This window comes from Candoia aspera, chromosome 3, assembly GCF_035149785.1.
Source record: "Candoia aspera isolate rCanAsp1 chromosome 3, rCanAsp1.hap2, whole genome shotgun sequence".
Classification (NCBI taxonomy): domain Eukaryota; kingdom Metazoa; phylum Chordata; class Lepidosauria; order Squamata; family Boidae; genus Candoia; species Candoia aspera.
The window spans coordinates 55,065,927-55,077,873 of NC_086155.1; the positions used below are offsets into that span (position 1 = coordinate 55,065,927).

An 11,947-nucleotide genomic window follows, 5' to 3' on the forward strand; every position below is an offset into this window, starting at 1 on the left:
ACCAGATTATTTATTTATTAAATTTCTCTGCCGCCCATTTCCCGTACGACGACTCTGGGTGGATTGGGGCTGGGCAGATTAAGGCTGTAAACTCTGAGCAAACTGGGCAGATTAAGGCTGTAAAAGCACATAAGCTCCATTGAATGTAATGGGGCTTTCCTCTGAGAGGATGTGCAGCATTGTATGGTATAATACCTTATGAAAACTACTCTAGTCTGTTTGCCTAAATCTCGCAATTATCTTTAGGAACACACTTTTTTGGTTATGTAATCTTTCCTCCGATTTTGCCACTTGAACGCCTAGCAGAAGAGTTTACATCAATTTAGGCTTAGCAGTCAAATAAAAGGCTAATATCCCAACGAAATTTCTTGCAGCTTCCGTCTCGCCTGCCTCTCCCTAAGCATCGAGCCAAAGCCGTTTGCTTAGAACATTGAATTTAGAATATTTTAATTACAGCGTCAAATGCCATGGAAACGTCCCCCCGCCCCGCGCCGAACATTGCCAGAAATTCCTGCACGCCCCTCCTCCTGTTACGACAATGTAAATCACAAGGAACCACCCAAGTTACCCTGGGAAACTTTTTGATAGCAAAGCCGCACCCACTAGCTATAGAAGGACCAATGAGAGTAAAGTGAGGCGGGCGGGCCGTAAGTCTTGCGGCGGACGTTAAGTTCGAAATGGCCAATAGTTGATCAAAGTGGCAAGTTTAAATCCTGAATGGCGGAAGGAGCCGGAAAAGTTGGAGTCAGAGCAGTGGTAAGTGGTTTTGCGGACCCGAGCTTTTGAGGCTCCTAAAAGCATTTTTGTTTTTCTTCTACTTCTCGATCTCTTCCGGTCCTCTAGGTTTTCTGCCCAATATTTCTTGCAACATATTTCGCCGCGGTGCACGAGGCCTTCCTCCCCCTCAGTGCTAGAAACAGACCTAGTAATTGTATGAGGAAAACACATGCTGCTTTGAACCAGCAAACGTATTGCAATAAGAGAAAGTAGCGCTTAGTCTCCAGGAGATAAGCCGTTAAGTACAAAGAAAGCTCCACCCTGTGGAGCTATTTTCGCTCTGATTAGGGTTGAATGCCTTTGTGCAGGGGAAAAAGTCCCTCGCTGATAGAAAGCACAATATTAAAGAGGTGGGTGGTCTTTTCTTGCCACGAGATAAAGGAGGGTGGTCTTTTCTTGCCACGAGATAACTTTTTGCTTGCAAAGACTGCATTCAGTCACATGACTCTAGTCCTCATCTGGTTTGTTATTTTGGAATGAGGAGGTGGTGTGTGAACTTATAGCCATCCCGTGGATGCAATTGTGTCCCCTTTCCTCTTTCTTATCTACTGTCTTCCTTCCTCATCGGTAGGTCAACTTGTCTACCGCTCTTCCCTGGCTCTGGTTACACAGCACTGCATCTCTATGGCACAGTTTCTCTTTGAGAGTGATTTGCACGGGCTGTTGAAACTCGATGCCCCAATATCAAACGTACCCCCTGCACGGTGGCAGCGTAAGGCTAAGGATGGTGCTGCTCCCAGCACTGGAACTGCCTCAGATGCCACAGCTCCTTCACCTATGAAGCCAACTAACAGGCCTCATAGTACCAGCAAGACTCCCTCCAAAACACCAGGTAAGATGTCTTTTGTAGCTAGGGGGAGGATAAACATCACTGTATGAGATGAAGTCAGACATTAAGTGCCAACTCTTTGTGCTCTACTGTTTCTCCAATTTGTTTTCCAGTGTTGGAGATCTACTGTTTGTCTCAGTGACCCTGTGAGATAGCATAAAAGAACCTTGTTCTCAGGCTAGTAATTACCTGAGGGGATATAGATTAATGAAATCTCTATGTTTTTCAGGCAAGTCTGGTTCCAAATCACAAAATACTCCAAACAAAACTGGAGGTGATAGATACATCCCTAACCGTAGTGCTATGCAAATGGATGTGGCCAATTTTCTCCTAACCAAAGAGGAGTCCTCTGAGGAGACACCCACCAAGAAGGTGAAGAGTTTGTGTGTGTGTATACCTGTAGTGCTTTTAATGCTTGACAATTGTAACATGCAAGTCCTTCTATACATACCAAGTTAAAAATGGAATATCTAGTATACATTCCTACCTTGAAATGTATCATTTATACAATTATGGAAGTATTCCACAGGTTATAACTTGAACCATCTGTTTTCCAAATGCTCTATCTGCTCCCTGTTAATATTGGGTTTTTAGATGAAGCGAGACGCTGGATGAAATGATTCTGTAGACCCTCTCAGCATTCCCTGTCTTGCCTGGTACAGTCATGGTCACACAGGTTTGTACCTACTGAATTCTGTGTGATCTCATACAGTGCTTTTTTTTTCTCCCTCTAAGGAGCATCAGAAAGCCTGGGCAATGAATCTTAATGGTTTTGATGTAGAAGAGGCAAAAATCCTGCGACTCAGTGGGAAACCTCAGAATGCCCCTGAAGGTAAGTCTGCGTTGGACTTATTCAACACAGGGTAAATTGAGAAGTGAAGTGCATGGTGGATTTCATAATGCATCTCTTGTGGGTGAAATCTCCAACCATAATAGCTGGCTTCCAAACTGGTATTGCAGCAATGATCCATAATCTAGTTCATTCAAGTTGATTCCATTGATCTGCTGTGCTTGTATTTTAAATGAAAATTAATCTAGGGAATTCTTGACTAATGTTCAGTTAGCAGGCTGACAACTATACGCTTCTTACAGGCTTGTTTCTTACCTTTTGTTTCAAGTGGCTGTTTAGAACCCCACTGGAAAAGGCAGCATTTTTGCACTTTCTGAATAACAGCAATGATGCTAACTTGGATTAGTTCATGTTCAGCATTAAAAAACAAACAAACTTGGCTTTCTCATAATGCAATCCTTACATGTCCTTGAAAGCAAGCTCTGTAGCATCTATTACAGTCTTCTGTACCCTACTGCCTGTTGGACACCTTGAAATTGATGTCTCTATTGAAAGGAATCCAGCTGGTGGCCTTTAAATGGAGATTCAATTTCCCAAAATTGCCATTGACCATGTTAGCTTGGAATTATAGGAACATTCAGAGTTGATCTTGGTTTGTGCTAATAATCATGTTGCCTCTTTTCCAGGATACCAGAACAATCTCAAAGTGCTCTATAGCCAGAAGAGCACGCCAGGCTCCACAAGGAAAATAAGCAGATACATAGCTTCTGTGTCAGAGCGGATTCTAGATGCCCCAGACATTCGAAATGATTACTGTAAGCAGGCATGGGAGTTTCATTTCAGCGAGGGTTTGTTCCAAAGTGCACAGGATGCTCATCTGCTCTGCCATGTTACAGCTTCCTTGGGAAGAATTATGCCCCCATATTGTATTAGATATGGCTGCCACGGAGAGGCAGGAAGGGATTGTATCTTTATTTAACTTGGCTTTATTTTTCCAAAGTTAGTACCTTGGTGGCCTTACTAAGTGTGCATTGTCCTCATTTAGATCTGAACCTAGTTGATTGGAGTTCCCTCAACTTTTTGGCTGTGGCTCTGGATAGATCAGTGTATCTGTGGAATTATGATTCCCGAGAAATAATCCAGCTCATGCAGATGGAAAACTCGGATGACTACATCTCTTCGGTTTCATGGATCAAAGAAGGAAATTACCTTGCAATTGGCACAAGTAATGCTGAGGTCCAGGTGAGGCAACTGAGGCTGTGTTTAATGACCTTTGTTGCATATTGGCAATTTAATACTCTGGCAATGGGGCAGGGTAGGATAAAAAAATCTTTTAATATTAAAGCAAGTTAAATTCTCTGTTGGAGTGAAAATTTCTAAGAGACAACCAATGTGGGCTTGTTATGTTCAGGATTGAAAAACTATGAGTTGCTTCCTTTGACAGTCACTGTGGTCATGATTTGATTCATTTCTCTATATCTGAGATGCAGTAAGTTCATGACAAGTGGGGAAGCCTTGTGCACTTTCTCATTAGGACTGTATTCCACGAGACAGTAAAAATTAGCAAGGTTGGGTATATTGACTATGTTTGTATTGATTTAGTTATGGGACATCCAGCAGAAGAAGCGTCTACGAAATATGGTCAGCCATTCATCCCGTGTGAGTTCTCTAAGTTGGAATAGCTACATCCTGTCCAGGTAATAATTCCTAAGCAATGGATCTCAAGGGCACTGATGGGAGAAGAGGCCATGTGGCTTATCGTTTTTCATGGTGAGGAAAAAGAATATATATTACACTTGGCCTTCTGGTATATTTGATATCAGGGAGTATGCTAATTTTCCCTTACAGTGGATCACGGACTGGTCACATACATCATCATGACGTCCGTGTGGCAGAACACCATGTGGCAACACTTGCTGGTCATACTCAAGAAGTATGTGGGCTCAAATGGGCACCTGATGGCCGTTACTTAGCCAGTGGAGGAAATGACAATCTCGTAAACATATGGTCAGTTGCCCAAGGGGACAACTGGTCACCTCGTCCTGTGCAGACTTTTACACAACATCAGGGAGCTGTTAAGGTGAGCACATATCTGTATTTAGATAGTAGACATGACTCTATTGGTAAAAAAATTGTTATAAAACTCAATTAATGGTCATTTGGGTAGTTCTTTAACCAAGTTCTGTAGCTTGCTATGTGATCTGAAACCAAGATGTGGCATTTTAAGTTCCTCTGGAAACTGGAATTTGCAATAATCAAACCTTGATTGTGAGATGTGATTGTTAGAAATCCAAAATGTAGCCACTTTAAGTTCTGACAGCACGAGTGAGTGACAATATTTTGTTAAATAACAAGAAACTAAAATGATAGCATTTTCACAGAGCTTCTTAGATTACTGGTAGTCCTCGTTAAGTGACTGATTCATTTAGCGACCATTTGCAGTTATGACTGTGATGAAAAAGTAACTTTACAACTAATCCTTACATTTATGACCTTCACAGGTCTGTAAAGCAAAGGAAAACGGAAGTAAGCTCATACGCACAGTTGCAGTTTCACTTAGTGACCACTTTGCTTAACAACCAAGTTGCCAGTCCCAGTTTTGGTCACTAAACAAGGTCTACCTGTAGTGTGCAAACACAGCCAGTATTTCTAACCACAGAGAAGGGTGGCAATATTACTTTCCCTCTTAGGCTGTGGCTTGGAGTCCATGGCAAGCCAATGTGCTGGCTACAGGAGGTGGAACAAGCGACCGGCACATAAGGATCTGGAATGTGTGCTCTGGGACCTGTCTCAACACAGTAGATGCACAGTCCCAGGTAGGTTTGCCTAGTACATTTCAAAGGGAGGTTAGGATTATTCTAATGCTCTCTAACACGCTGTACTTTTTTCTACATGAGCTTACCTCCAGTCAACTAATATTCTACTTATTGGTGCTAATAGGTATGTGCAGTACTATGGTCTACAAACTACAAAGAACTTGTATCTGGTCATGGCTTTGCTCAGAACCAGCTGGTAGTGTGGAAATACCCATCCATGTCAAAGGTCACTGAGTTGAAAGGTAAGATCCGTTGTGGATATTGCAGTTACATCACAGAGAAGACAGCATGATGCCCATGAACATCAATGTGTACCAACAAAACTCTTGACACCTACCAGCATCCCTGTCTCGCTTTTAAAAGATTTTTTATAAAAATTACAGAACACTGACATCACCACAAATCTCAAACATATTTATTTACAAATCTGACCTTGAGCCCAACAAACATTCCACGGGGATAGATAGCATGCTGAGGGCTATTTTCTCCTTTGGTAAATAATATTTTAGAGCTGGTTATGCTCACTGTAGCAGTTGTTTTGTAAATAGGCAAGTCTCTTGTTTCCAATATGCTCCTAAAATTCAAATGTGCCAGTGGCCAAAATGGTTGCCTACCCTAGGTTAGATTAATTTAACCTACAGGTTACGGTGCTGTCCCATAAAGAAAAATGCCCGTATTTGCTTGAATAGATTATGAACTATCCTTTAGTCATTTGTAAAATATCTTTCTCTAGGTCACACTGCTAGAGTGCTAAGCTTGACCATGAGTCCAGATGGAACCACAGTTGCTTCAGCAGCAGCAGATGAAACACTCAGGCTTTGGCGCTGCTTTGAGTTGGACCCAGCACGTAAGAAGGAGAAAGAGAGCAGCACTAAAACCAGCATTATCCACCAAGGAATTCGCTGAGTTTCATCCAGCTCCCTCCCAACTTATTGCTTTATGTACAGAATTTTAAACTATTAATAAATATTTCACTCTCCTCTAGAAATAGTGTTGGTATATGGGTTGATATATGAATCACAAAGTGGTGTGAGTGCCTTTAATTGATATTGGCTGTTTGCTAGGACTTGGCCTGTATACCGTTGTAATAAAAATAAACTAACTATTGAAGAAAAATTAAGACCAGACTGTTCCTCCTGAATCCAACTGTAGTCAGAATCCAACTGTAGTCAGCCTCCAACTGATAAGAATTTGCTCCTTCTCTAAATCACTGAGACAGCTTTATCACTAGGTAAATTGCCTTAGGTTTGGTCTTTTCCTAGCTTTCAAGGAACAATTCAGCTTCTCTCTTCCACCCCTCTTGAGTTGTGGGACAGATCAGGTTCCAGAACTGAGTGTTAACCTGGAATATTAGTTTGGGATCTGAAGTATATTTTCAAGTCATGATTTAAGCTGCTGCCACCCTGCCCCACACATCAGATGCAGAACCCTCGAGCTCTGTAGGATGATTGCAACAATTTATCAATCTGTCATCCTCAAGATGCAATGTCCTGTTACAGAACAACTGTTCTAAGTTATGTTGTACTGGGAAATACATAACAGAATTTTGTCTTGCCAAGTGTTGTTGCCTTATACCAGACAGACAGACATTGCAATCTTGCTGTTAACTTGCCTAACTGAACTCAGTGATTTTACTGAACCATGTGCACTGATATTTAAGATTCTGTTCTTCCAAAACTATTTTCTTTGAACTCAGCCTCAGTAATCTTGGAATAGCTGCTCAATTATCCTGACAGTTAATCCTTCTACTCCTTTGCTTCTTATCTCTTGCACCTCGTTTAAACTCAAGGCATTCTAATATCCCAAACATGCTGATAGAGGAGTCTATCCCTCCTGTTTTTTCCTCCCCACTCAATCAAAGCAACTGTAACCCAAACTCTCATACAAATGCAATTCCTTATTTCTTCAGGCTAGATCATTCAGGTTTTAGTTCACCTTTATCAAGATTTTACTGCCTTCTGATTCAGTGGTGAAAACAATCTGCAAGAGTCACTCGTCACTTCCTTATGCCTAACTCTCGCTCCTTTATCTAGTTTTCAGGATTGAGTCCAGCTAAGGACTATCTGCCTGGCACCACTTTAGTACTAAGCCCTGGTCAATGAAAATACAGTAGCTAACATCTCAGCTTTGCTACCTAGGGGCCAAATTATCAGGAAATAAATTAAGTCTCCAGGCATTACAACAAACCTAGTTTACCACAATCCTATATATTTGGATAGAGGTCAGCTTAAAAGTTATCTGTTTAAGTAGACAGGATGTGTTCAATGAATTCAAAACGCTAGGATGGGACATCTCTGTCTATACCTTCTAGTGTAAATGTTAACATTTTTATAACATCAGAAATTGCCAATAATTTGTGTTGATACACAATTCAGCTATGAATTCATGCTGTAATTTGCTATACTTACATGGGTGAGACACTAATTTGTTAGGTTTGGTTCGATAATGCTTAAAAGGGAAAAGAATATTCTTCTGACATGAAAACTCTACTTTCACCAAATAGTGGTTCCATTACCACTCTGAAGGGTGACACCACAATGAGTAGGCCATATGCAAGTATGGATGCTTCTGGCTTTGGAGAGAAAGAGATGCCACTTACCAGTCCTTCAGGTTAAGGATTCTGTCTCCTAGGTAGAACAGAGTACTAATCTTTGGAATTAGTGTCTGACAGTCAAGTAGAAAAAATATAGTAAGCAAAATACTTAGCCAAATTGTAATATTTTTCATTCTTTAATCTATTGTATTCACACATTTAGAATATACCTATACTACGTTTTGTCTTTTTTGTGAAATGCTCGTGTTATGTAGGTAGAAAGCATTCTTTGGTTGACAGATGTTCATAAAAATCCACAAACACTTGTCTTGTATTCGGTCAATGTTAATTATAACCATTTTCATTTTTAAACTTATCACAAGTATTTCCACAGCATGCTTATGTGTGACAGAGGGGTGGAGTTTACAATTCAGAATCTTTACATGTCCTAAGGCCATGTGCAGATGGAGGACAACTTACTGTTATGTATACAGGCAACCTTTTGAAACTCAAGCAGGGTTTGTCCCCCCTTGCTGGGGTATATCCCAATGTGCATTGCTTGTATGTCTATGATATATTATTTATGACAATTTATGACAAGGGAATGGAAGTACCTTGTGTAGAGTATAAGTCCTGAGCAAAGTTTTGTTACAACAAAGTACAGTGCACTTTTAATAAGTAACCTATATTGTTTGTTTGGGTGTATGTGTGTCTTATCAGATATGCCAGCATTCAGCATTCAGCAAACATAATACTCATGCCTATTTCCTAAACTGGGATTTGGGGCTAGGACCACATCTGATGAACAATTAGAAGAAAGTAATTTAAGCAATTTCTCCTATATCGTAAGTGGGATTTACAGGTAGGCTTAGTCAAAATATGCAAATATAAATTCTTGAACAATTAATAGGGCTTTTTAGCAGTGATAGCTGAAGCCTAAATGGAAGGAAATTTGTTTCTTTATGAGGAAGTACTCTGAGATACACGTAGTCCTCACTTAATGATCACAATCAGGACTGGAATTTTGGTTGCTAAGCGAAGTGGTCATTAAGCGAATCCAACCCAATTTTACGACCTTTTTTGCAGCGGTGGTGAAGCGAATCACTGCAGCATTAAGTGAACCATGTGGTCATTAAGCAAATCATGTGGTTCCCTGATTTTGCTTACCAGAAGCAGGCCAGGAAGGTCAAAAATGGCGATCACATGACCACAGGATGTTGCAAAGATCATAAATGCGAACCAGTTGCCAAGTGCCCAAATCATGATCAAGCTGACCATTGTACTCCAACGGTCGAAAGTGTGAAGACCAGTCGTAAGTAGGTTTTTTCAGCTCTGTCATAAGTTCAGATCATCACTAAATGAATGGTTGTTAAGTGAGGACTACCTGTACATCTTATTACAACTAGGGAATAAGTAGAATAATTGCATTCTAATGCTTATTTAAAGTAGATTAGATTGCATGTTGTATAAATTTGCAGGGACAACACAGTACTAAAAAACAAAGCCAAGCTGCCAATTTCCTGCATCCAATGCAACAAAGAGGATATATGGTAATTGTTAAGTGCAGTTATAATGATCTATGAGTAAATTTTCAAAATTAAGTTGTGCCCCACATTCTAGCTTGCTAAAAAGTTGAGAGGTATGATCAAAGGTTCATGTATCTACTGTAAATACAGTGGATAAAGATTCTTCAAACATTCTCAGCTTTACTATGCTGCTATTCAGGATTAGATAAATTGAGTCAGCATTTATACTGATGAGAGCCAGTTTTGTGCAGTGGTTAAGGCACCAGGCTAGAAAGTGGGACACAGCGAGTTTTAGTCCCACTTTAGGCACGAAGCCAGCTGCATAACCTTGGGCCAGCCATTCTAGAAATTAGGCGATGGCAAACCACTTCTGAAAATCTTGCCAAGAAAATTGGACTTCCAGGAGAGGCAAGGCAAACTGAAGATATCTTGGTGAAAGCTGAGCAGACAACTACAGCAAAGATCAAAGAACCGGTGAGTAGACCGGTCCTTCGGAACCTCTGGATGAGCAGAGGATGGGAGATTGTCTTCGTGTGTTCTGACTGGCTGCTCCTTGTGAGGAGACCACGGGACAGCGGTCTTCCATGAGTTTGAGCCTCAGGAGACAAAGGGATTAGCCATCTTGCTCACAACCACGGTGGAGCCTTTTAAAGGACACTAAGTTTGCAAGCCTTACTTTCTAATCACTTTTGGAAATTGCCTATTAACCATCTTAAAGCTATTAGAAACTTTCGGAACGAGAATTTTGAAAAGTTGCTGGGTGACTTTAGCTTCAACTCTGAAAAAAAAGAAAAATTACAAGCTTAAGAACTTAAAGAATTTGAAATAAACAGCAAATAGCTAAATTTTGAGCTAAGAAAGTTACAAATGGATTAAGAGCCCAGTTAAATTTGGAATACTGACTTTTACGATAAGACTTTGGAATTAACTATAAAAAATAAATAGCTTCTTGTGGGAACCAGTTATTTTGGCTATCTTGGTTCATAACAAAGATAAGCAACTATATGATTTTAGAAACTGGATACTAGAGGCGACTAAAGATTCTAAGCAGAAGGAAAAAAAAATACAAGCCAGCTTTTGGTGTCAGTTAACTGGCATTTAGAAAATGATGCAAAACATCGTAACACTGGAAGTATTAAAGGAGATCTTTGAAGAATGGATCCAGAAATTAGTATCTACAATATCAACAGTGTCAGTAATGATGTCTGATTCTATGGATAAATTGTCCAAAAGATGTTAATGAGGGAATGACAGATGTGGAGCAAATTTTGTCTAATAAGACAGAGAAAGTACCCAAAGTGGAACTGTAAATGACAGGCCAAGAGAATGATTTGGAAAAGGACGCTTTATTGGATATACAAAAGAAAATGGCTGAAGTTTTAAAAATTGAAGTGGAAATACAAATGACAAACCAAGAGAATGACCTGGAAAATGTTTTCTTACTGGATCTACAAAAGACGCTTGTTAAACCCTTGAAGAACTTTGTACAATGGGATAAAGAAGAATTGAAGAGAAATCAAATCCTACAACATTTGCATGAACTAAAGATTAAGACTTAGAAGTAAAAGGAATGAATATAAAGTTGGTTTATTTGATTAAAGTTAAAACAAGACATTTATTCGCAAAGTTCTGGCAACTCTTTATGGACTTTTGGCTGACACCAGGATTGAAAAGCTGATGTTTTATGGATTGCTTATAGATAAGGGATGGGATATGGGATGAAGAGATATCTGTTTGTAGCCTTATAGGGGGTGAAGAGTTACTAAATTTGCCTATACTTGTAATGAAGATTGGAAGTCACTTCTTTATATATTTCTTTTTCTTTATCACATTTTTTTTCTTTTTTCTTGTGCTTTTTATTCTTTCTATTTTTTTCTTCAAGTTTAGTTTGTTTCAGTTTTTACTACTGTAATCAAAATCCTTAATAAAAAATTATATACTAACAAAAATCTTGCCAAGAAAATTGCGGGGACTTGTCCAGGCAGTTATCAGGAGTCAATGCTATCTTAAAGGGAAAAAAAAATCAGCTACTAAAATATCTTTCCTTGCATTTGCTGTCCAAGATAGAGGAAGAAAAAATAAAAGACGCTTTCTAATTGTACTCTTGTTGCAGCAGAAAATAGAGGTAAAGTATGTTGGTATATGCTAGCTACCAAATTTGACTCCAGTATATAGAATACAATACCTGTCATGAAGAAGTGCCCCTTGAATTTTGGCTGTTGTACATTTGAACCATTTTGTTTTGATCTGTGCAATTGATAACAACATTCTTAATTTACATAGGTTGAATTGTAGCCTACTACTAGAGACTGTAATATTTACAAATTTGTCACTGTATCTGAATTTGAGCTACATTATATAATTAGCAGAATAGGGGTACAACTCACAGAACTTTATTGGTATTGGAAAGATCACAGCAAGTATATACATACCTCATCTCTGCCAATCTTTCTCATCTCTACGAATCTTACTGTTATGAATAGCTAATTATTTCAATTTAGTATGAATTGGTAAAAAAAGAATTGAACCTCTTATTGCAAGTGCTACTCTAGTTAAGTTTGCAGGGGGCAAAACAAAATCATTTAATTATCAAGCCAAAATATATAAAGCATATACAGTTACAGTCATACCTACGATAACGTACGGTCTTAATATAAGAGCTAATGTAACAGAACG

The 11,947-nt window shown here is 39.4% G+C and overlaps 1 protein-coding gene across 1 annotated transcript; it reads left to right on the forward strand.

Moving 5' to 3' along the window:
• The first annotated feature begins 648 nt into the window (after positions 1-648).
• CDC20 (cell division cycle 20) lies at positions 649-7,911 on the forward strand. Its single transcript, XM_063297768.1, has 11 exons — positions 649-756; positions 1,349-1,609; positions 1,836-1,978; positions 2,342-2,438; positions 3,083-3,211; positions 3,442-3,638; positions 3,999-4,093; positions 4,245-4,476; positions 5,087-5,212; positions 5,337-5,454; positions 5,946-7,911. Exons 2-11 carry the CDS (start codon positions 1,402-1,404, stop codon positions 6,116-6,118), a joined length of 1,518 nt encoding a protein of 505 aa, XP_063153838.1. The 5' UTR covers positions 649-756; positions 1,349-1,401; the 3' UTR covers positions 6,119-7,911.
• The last annotated feature ends 4,036 nt before the right edge of the window (positions 7,912-11,947 follow it).